Source organism: Hirundo rustica, chromosome 5 (assembly GCF_015227805.2).
Source record: "Hirundo rustica isolate bHirRus1 chromosome 5, bHirRus1.pri.v3, whole genome shotgun sequence".
NCBI classification, from domain to species: Eukaryota; Metazoa; Chordata; class Aves; order Passeriformes; family Hirundinidae; genus Hirundo; species Hirundo rustica.
Window position 1 is genome coordinate 48,874,109 of NC_053454.1, and position 9,195 is coordinate 48,883,303.

Consider the following 9,195-nt stretch of genomic DNA (forward strand, 5'->3'; position numbering starts at 1 on the left):
TCTCAGCCATTGTAGTAAGACCATGATGAAGCATTTAAACAAACATTATACCATGGTTCTGTTGCACACTTTGTAAAAGCAGGAATTTAACATACAGTCACATCCTACTCTGCCATCTTTTGCTGCAAGGCAAGATGTTTTGGTACCTAGAACTACAGCTGTCACAAATGAACAAGGAATGATCTACCTTAATTCTGCTGCTGCTGAAAGAGCCCTTATGTGAGAACAGCTTTCTGACTCGCTTTCTGTTTCAGCACTGTGATGATCAGCTTTGGCAACAGCTCTGGGCCCTCCCACCTAACAATGGGTCAAATGAAATGCTGTTAAGGAATGGCTGAGATCTGTCATGGTACCATTGTCTAAAACTATAGCATGGACCAAATTTTTATTTTTAAATTGACAGATATATTATTTCATGGGAGAATGAAGCACTTTAGAATAATGAATTAGAAATCTAGCAGTTAGGTAAGTAGTAATTATCTGCATCTGAAATTAAGCCTCACCACAGCAATGTTCTGACCTGCCTAAATAATAATTCTGAATGGGTAACAAGCCAAGAGAACAGCTCAGTTCTGCGTCCTCAGTTCTGTCTCTTAACCCATTCATCCCTTGAAAATTCCCACTGCAAACATAGCAACTACAGAGCAAGTCAACTTGCAGGAGGTAAATTTGTGTTTCCTTACCATCAACACAGGGCCCAAAATACAGGGCTAAGGTTGGTGGCTGACCTGCTCAGTAGTTTGGTTTATATATGGCCTGGAACTGCCAGCACTCCACCTGGGATGCTCTGTGAAACTTTCCAGCAGTGTGGGGTTTGTCTGAGCTGGGCTGCTTTGTGTAAGACCAACAAACTGCCTGCTTAGGCACCACGCAGGCCAGACCTTCAGCTTGCATGACTTAACACCAGTCTGCTGCCTGAATATATATTCACAAGGGGGAAAGCTGATATCTTTTTCTCCCTCACTTAAGTACATTTAAATTTGTTCCAGAAAAGCAAAGTAAAACATGATTTCTCAACAGAAAAGTGCACTTAACATCACTTGAAACAGTGACAGTTTTATAATTTTATGTTTATACAAAAAAGGCTTAGTTGTAGAAAGTCAATTTATTCTTGAAATAAACGACTTATTTACAGAGATAGGTACTTTACAGTTTTACAAAGCAGGCAAAATTCTTCTCAGAATAAGGTACCAAAACAGTGACAAATTCATCACTGTGCAAATGCAGTTTATTCCAAAAGGAAATCTACAGCAATCATAAAACTAAATCATATCAATCACATAGTAAAATGCTGTCCATTGCAACTACAACAGTATAAAAGACTTTTTATCAGTCATAATCTAGATTAAGCATCTGCTATACTTCTTTCTTCTTGAGTATTAGTGGACCTACATTATCTCCCGTTAATTCATTGTGCTTGTTGTGGGAGCCATCACAGACAGGGAACTGAAAAAAAAAAACATAGCCAAGGAATTAGCATAATTTTGTACAGCAGTTGCATGGTGATTCTGTATTTCCTCCTGAGCGCTCTGATAATGTTGCTAGTTCCTCCTGTGATGTCCTGGTCAAACTCCCTGCCTCCTATCAGACACAGGATACTAAGGAAAACAAACACTGTTAATGGGTAGCTACATTTGTGAGATCCTAAAATAGCTGTACTTAGACACAAAGTCAGGGACAAAGCCTTTTCCATGAAAGAGCAGCAAACAAAGCAGCCATCACAGCTACAGATGGATTTATTGAGGAGCTAGTAAGAGTCCTCTTAATAGATTTAGTCGTTTGCAACCAGAAAGTACTTTTTTAAGAAAAGCCGAAATACTTGGCTGAAGTGATTAGTCCAAAGTGAAAACAGCTGAGTAAGCTTCTTCAATTCAGGGCAAACTTTTTTGTTTTTATTAAAAAAGGAAAGCATTTAGTCCAGAGAGAACAAAACCAGTGTGGTCAGGACATTCAAAATTGAATCAGGAAATGAAAATTGAGGCTAGATGAAATATACTCATTTACATCAAGTTGATTTGGGGGATATGGAATATCCCAACCAGTCACCTCACTGCTCTGGACCAGGTGGGAATCTCCCTCATCAACACAGGCCCAGCCTTATTTTCATTCTAATATGAACAACTTTCCAAGCATTGTTTTCTGCAAAATAAGAGTAGTTATCTTTTACTTAGTTGCAATGTATTTCCAAATAGTAAAACAGGCTTGCTTGGTTTATTCTACTCCCATGTGGTCACTCTCTAAATGTTTCTAGAAAAACCCTACTGTGTTTCTTTCAAATTTCTATAGTTGCTTTCTCCATGTAGATAGGTTTGTGCCATTCTACCAAGTTCAGGAACATGTTCCAACTCCAGACAAAGGCAACAGCTCAACACAGAGCAATGCACTACCCAAACACTGATAAAAATATGCAAGTTTCAATCTCTAATCCTGCAGCAGCACAATGTCTTACCGTCTTTGAACGCCAACACCTGCAGTAAGCTTTAGTGAGGCACAGATCTTCAATGTTTATCTCATTCACTACTTTGGGATTTTCCTTCTGGATCTTGAGGTTAATCAAGCTATCCTTCTGCTGTTTCTTCTTGGGGAGGAAGGGACGAACAGCAAGGTAACCGAGCAAGGCCAGCACGCCCAGGAAAGGCAGTAACCGCAACCATTCTGAAACTGAAGATAAGGTGGGATTTTAGGGTGGCTTTTGACACCACTCCAGGGTGGTGCAGCATCAGCTACTTTCAAATGGCTGAGGGTATGGAGGGGCTGCTCAGTCAGCAGGGCCCCCGGAGCAAACAAGATTCCATTGGTGAGTCTCAAGGGAAAAAAAAAAAACCAAAAACATTAAGTCCTAGGATTTACTCCAGCCAAAGTAAAAAACTGACTCCTGGAATTTAATCTGAAACTGAATTTTATCACTCTAGAAGATGATTCAATGGAAGATAATAAATACAAAACAAATAAAAGATTTACTGGAATGGGCAACCCTAAAGAACTGGCAAAACCTTCACCAATCTTTTTGGTTTTATTTTTCAGACCTCTGTTTGTTCAGAGATGTGCAACCAGTTTCTACAACACAGAGAAAGAAAGACACCTAAGATCAGTAGGTCAAGTCACAGAAAACTGGTTTTTACCAAGGTAAGGAACTTCTTTAGGGTACGGGTAAAAAGTAAAAGTATCTGCTGCAGATCTGGCTGCCCTGCTGCATCATTATATACCTTCTAGACATACTGGTGAGAGAAGACTTACTGGGCTTTTTAAGAAATGTATCAGTAATTGGCATATATATCTTTATATAAAATATATCTATCTATATTATAGATAGATAGACTATCTATATATATAAGGTGGACCCACTTTTCTAGCAAAACATGCTTTGATAATATTCCAGTGCAACTTAAGTACCATGGTGCACTAAAGGTTGAAAGCATTTTTCTAAATTTTTGGAGAATATATTAAAGCTAAACACTCATACAGAAGGGAGCTTAAAAATATTTCAGAAGGGAAAGAAAAAAGTATAACGAGCTGGAGCACAAATAGCTGTACAAGCACTTTTTAAGACAAGACACTAATCAACTTACTCTTCTAAATCATTTAGGATCAGAATATAGCAGGATTTTATTCTACAATTTGTTTTTTGAAATTAAGATGTACAAGAAACAAAACACAACAGAGCAGGCTAAGGCTGCCAGGTGGGCTGTAGTCCTGAGAAAATACATTATTCTGTATAGCTTGATTTTATTTGTACTAGTAAAACACATGTTTATGCTAATACTTCTCCAGTCCAGTGGATTTTTCTTAAGGATCTAATTTTTCTGGAACCAGACCATGTAACGAAAATAATTTATGGGATTGATTTTTTGTTCTTTGTTGCCCTTGATGTGACAGCCACATTAAGTGCATTTATCTGGAAATGTATCACAGCTGCATAAATGCTAAAAGCACTACAAGAAGTCTCAGTAGTCATTTCCCAACTGCACCTGCAGCAGTCTATACACATCAGTTCACAAAATTCACTAAGACTCACTCACTGCAATGCATTAATCTCTGATGCACTTTCATTAGTTCCTCCAACAAGCTGCAAGCCCTAAAGAATACACACTGAGATACCTGAAATGTTTTCAGCTACACAGAATCCTGAGTTTCCTGGACAGCAACACCTGTTTGCCATTTCTAGCATTACTTTTCCAGAACACTCCATCAATTCTATCAGGAATCCAAGTGCACTTTCTGACCTTACCTGAAGGACTGTCTTGGAATGTATTTCAAAAGAGAGGAAAAATATTTGGTCACTGAAAAAAAATTCCAAACTTTGTATTTAACCTGACTGTTGGCAAAAATGTGGATCTCTACAAATCTACTCCTCTGAACTCCAAGACAGAACAGACATTCCAAGAGGCACACCAGGACCAGGGCATCTATCAAGTGTGTAAGGTGACTATAACTGGGCTGAGATTGACACAGAAAAAGGGCACATCTCACCCTTTGATACAGCATCAAAATCAGAAAAGTGGTCATGCCTATGGATGACTCACAGCCAGCTGGGTTCATGCAAGTGCAAGAGGAGTGTGATAGCTATAACCTCTGAGAAATGAAATCAGAAATAAACATTAACAGGATGTACAAGGCTATTATTTAGGATGGTTATTATTTAGTATTTGTACCAAGATAACTGCTGATAAATACTTTTGTCCTCACTAGCCAGTAAATTCTGTGCTTCCTTCTAATCTGAGAGTCTCTGGACAGTCCTCAGTTACATTCACGAGTACACTAATCATAAATGGCTTGTTACTGCCAAAAGACTGCCTGAAGCTCCTATGTTTAAATTGAAAAATCATCTAAGGCATGAGATACAAGACAGTGTCAGAGATCTTTAGGCTGGGTGAGCAGGGACGGGAAAAACCGTTCATCCAAACTAATGCAAAGATGTCTTCCTACAAGTGTAGACTGCTCTGGTTTTGAAGCCATTCAGACCTTTCTGAAGCAGATGTAGGGCAATTCACAAGACTGTTTATTCTCACAGCTGACAACTCAGAATTCAGCCATTACACTGATTTTGGAGATTCTCTATCGGTTCTGCTGCATGGAAGAGGAAGACTTTGGAGACAGAAATTAAGCACGGTGTGTGGAACAGGGCAGTCTTCAGACTTGTGTTAGATAGAGACCAATCCCAAAGATAAATCCTGGAAAGTATCGGAAACCGGAGAATTCCAAGAAGCTGAGGCCTTGGATACTTTCAGGGAAAGGTTGTCTTAATTTTTAGTCCAAACACATACACTATGAACAAAGGTACAGACCAGCCACTGAGAGGAAAATCAAAGCAGGTATTCCCTGCTTGGCTTCCAACAACTACTCCTTTGGTATCTTTGACTTATGTTTCAGCTACCTTTTGTAGAAATAATCCTATGCAGACCCAAAAGAAGCTTCTTACAGTAACCACTCAACCCAAAATTTTAACAAGCATTAACTACCAGTCAAAAGGAATAGTGGAACTGTGCTTGTATATGCTCTGAACTGATGACATCCTCCATGCAAATTCAAAGTACTTACTAATGACATTCTCTTCAGAACTAATAAGCAGATCTATCCTGGTTTTGGTTGTTTGCTATTTTGAGGTGAAGGTCTATGCCATATTAATGACATCTTCCAGGACAAAAAGCAAAGCTGGCACGAGACAACACTGTTCATTTCACTGAACTTGAGAAGAGAAGGCTAAAGAAGCAAAGACAAGGCACTGAAAGAGGCTTCCGAAGAGCACAGTGTGATAATTCAGATATCCACTTTCAAACCCAAGGTCAAACATTCTTTCCTTCCTCCCCCACTGCTTTTACCTTCAGGAGGTATGCACTGGATGCTAACAGACTTTCTCTTCAAACAAACAATTTTTCATTCTGGTTTTGTAAGATCACAACAGACAACAGGTGCCCAGATCTTTAACCAGCACACTATACAACATCCTATTAAAAAACCAAGGTGCTCCATATACTTTTGGTCTTTTGTTTCTACAGCTGATGTATAACAGGAACTGAAGTTCCATCTGCCTGCAAGCTAATGAGAGTTTACAGAAGCAATAAAAGAGTTAAGAAAAGACTGCACTGTTCCAAATCCGGATTCTGGCCTGTATTTGCAAACAAAGTCTATGCTGCCTAGTGCTTCATAGCGCTGGTCCCTGATAAAATTCAGTAGATGACACCAAAGGGCAAATATTAGTGAACTTTAAAAGTTTTTAGACAAATGTTACTTCTCACTTTCCAAAAAGGAGCAAAGTATGCCAATTGCCAAAGAATACACTTTGTAATTTGTAGTAGTAGCAAACACAAAAGAGAATACTGATTTTCTCTGTTGTCTAACAGTGTTTCCCTAATGATAATTCACTGCAAAAAAACCCTAGAACTGGGAGTCCCCTCCTCTTAGAGGATTGTAACTTTAGGACAGGACAAAGACCACAACTACACAGAGGAGGCAGCATTTGCTCAAGCAATCATTTTCTCAAATGAAACTTAAGACTGACAGCAGCTCTGTCTGCAAGTAAGCACACGACTCTTCAATGAGCAATGACGCTTCAATGACTTTCAATAACCTTTACACACTAAGAGACAATAATTTTTTAATTTAGATGCCTAGGATGCAGTGTCTTACAATATCCTTCTCAAAAGTCTCACTGTGTTGCATTTACTCTATGCCATAACTTGAAGCACCTGTACAGATTTGCTTTTTTGTCCTCCATTTTCATTTATATTTACCCTGGGAGGAAGATGTATAAGCATGGCAGCAGATACTAGTTTAGCTTACTATTGAAAAAAAAAATTAAATGTAAAAATGTTCTCTCTATAGCCATGCATTTTTAAATATACCTTTGTCTCCCATTTTTAGAGTCCATCAAAAAAAAAAATCACTAATAACTAGACGCAGTGGATTTTTCAGGTATGCTCATTAAATCCTACCAGTTCTCAAAAGCAGTTTCTGACTCAGCTCCTTCTTTTACTTTTGTTTGATATTTTTGGGACTGACATTTCACATGTTTGGTCTATACTTAAGAAGTCAGTTGTTTGCTTATTGCCCTCTCTCCAAACTTGAAAAAGTTCCTTAAAGTCAATGGGGTAAACAATGTGACAACAAAACAGTTCTCCCCCATTGATCATAGTATGTAAAAACCCCAGAGTCCTGATTTTGGTCTACAGACCAAACCTTTCAGAGGTTTTCAGAATAAATCTCATTACCACTATGCATTATGAGTAAAGACTGTACAAATAAAATCCTGTTATAGAAAGACATGGTTAGACAAGTGAAGCAGTAAGAGACTAAAATATTACTAAGCTTAAAAAATGTCAAGTCGTGATTACAAGGGCAATTGGCTACATTACGAAACTGCCAAATACTAGAAACAGGAGAAGATGCATTGTTCTGTGGTTTATGCTCCCCTACCTCCCAACTTTGCAGCACCTGAACTTCTCTATTTGGTAAATATAATTAACAGCTTCTTCATATGACAGAGTAGTTGTGGAAGAAGATCAGTTAATTTAAAAGATATTTGCTTGTTCCTGAGGAATATAATGAGACTTGCAGATCACAAGCAGCATAAACATGCTGGAAAAAAAAAGTACTCAAAGCCATCTTTAAATAAACTGTGCTTGTTCTAAATTTAACAATTTTCCAACACTATTACAGTCATGGTGTTGGTGCTGCAAGATTGTGATCCTGCACTTTGATAACTTTTTCTACTTGTACTTTCTGTGGAAAGTATTCCTTCCTTCTTGTCACCGAACTAATCCCGCCACTTGACACTGCCCGAGGTCCCGGCTGTTATCACCACCGAGCCTGGGCACCCAGAGCCTCAGCGTGCAAAGCACCGAGCACCCACAGAGGTCGTCACTACTCACTTTTCTTTCTTGTTCATTCTGTGACAGGGCTACAATCAATCAACTGGTGTTTCTACTCCCTCACGCAGAAAACACTTACAAAAATTACTAAATTTAAAAACTACCCTAACTTTATGTATGTGGCAGGTCCCTGAAAGCAATTTCTTTGGTTTAACTCGGTACAGGTACAGCCTTTGACCTGTGAAGAGAAAGAGGCTGTACTTTAGGCCTCTGGCTAAATCCCAATCCGTCTCGGCGCACGGCCTCTGGCTCCCCGGCGCTGGTTCCCAGAGGAATTTCAGACGCGAACGTTTTACCCCGTCCCTGCACTTCATCCTGACAGCTCCCCCTGCCCCACGTGGCACCGACACCGACTGTCGGGCCATCCCCCTGCCGCAACAGTTCAAGGGTCGGGGTTCTGTGACACGGCCGGGAGACAGCGAGGGGTGAGAGCCGGATCCCAGGCACGATGACCGCGCCACCGGGGCGAGAAGGGGGTCCCGCTCCCCGCGCCTACCTGTGAGGCGGATGAAGCCGCCGACGCTCTCGGGCAGCGGCAGGCGCTTGAGGTAGGCGGGCAGCTGGACCTTGACGATGCGGGCCAGAGTCTCCAGCACCATTGCCAGCCTCAGCCGCCGTTCCCCCGCGCGCCGACCCGGGATGCGCGCGCGCCGCGGGGTGGGGCCGCGCACGCGCCCCGGCTGCCGGGCCCGTGCCCCCGCGCGCGCCGCCCGGGCCGCGCTTCCCCCCGCCGCCGCTAGGGGGCGCCCCCGCCGGCGCGGGGCGAGAGCGCTCCCGCCGCCAGGGGGCGCGCGGGTGAGCGAGGGAAGGGAAGGGAAGGGAAGGGAAGGGAAGGGAAGGGAAGGGAAGGGAAGGGAAGGGAAGGGAAGGGAAGGGAAGGGAAGGGAAGGGAAGGGAAGGGAAGGGAAGGGAAGGGAAGGGAAGGGAAGGGAAGGGAAGGGAAGGGAAGGGAAGGGAAAGGAAGGACCTTCACAGGTTTTATGTAATTACCTATCATCACCCTGCTGCATTCAAGTTGTGTTCCATGTTGATGGTCGTATAAATATTGAAGTAAAAAGATGGAAAGTTCTTCTTCATGCGCATGAGATAGGATTGTGTGAGTGCTGAATGGTTTAAAGTTACAGGGAGAGGTACAACCACCTCATGTTTGGCAATAATTTGCACAGAACAAGACCTATCACATACCGGTGTTTGTTTGTTTGTTTGTTATCACTTTATTTTATTTTTATGTCTAGGAGACTGGTAATTTTTTGTCATATGAAATCCTCTGTATAGGCAGATGAAAAAGTAGGAAGCAGGTAGCCACTCTGGGTCAATTTAGACAATC

The 9,195-nt window shown here is 41.3% G+C and overlaps 1 protein-coding gene across 1 annotated transcript; it reads right to left on the bottom strand.

Moving 5' to 3' along the window:
- Positions 1-1,086: 1,086 nt before the first annotated feature.
- On the bottom strand, positions 1,087-8,507 carry CISD2 (CDGSH iron sulfur domain 2). The gene is made up of 3 exons (XM_040065725.2): positions 8,365-8,507; positions 2,450-2,661; positions 1,087-1,446 (listed from the first exon to the last, which is right to left on the bottom strand). Exons 1-3 carry the CDS (start codon positions 8,465-8,467, stop codon positions 1,357-1,359), a joined length of 405 nt encoding a protein of 134 aa, XP_039921659.1. The 5' UTR covers positions 8,468-8,507; the 3' UTR covers positions 1,087-1,356.
- Between the last annotated feature and the right edge of the window lie 688 nt (positions 8,508-9,195).

Bases quoted from the DNA above. Each gene is read 5' to 3' on its own strand.
- CISD2 (XM_040065725.2), bottom strand. From the start codon at position 8,467: ATGGTGCTGGAGACTCTGGCCCGCATCGTCAAGGTCCAGCTGCCCGCC. The intron at 2,662-8,364 runs GTAGGCGCGGGG...CCTTATCTTCAG, and splicing joins CGGCTTCATCCGCCTCACAG to TTTCAGAATGGTTGCGGTTA. The intron at 1,447-2,449 runs GTAAGACATTGT...TTTTTTTTTCAG, and splicing joins GGTGTTGGCGTTCAAAGACG to TTCCCTGTCTGTGATGGCTC.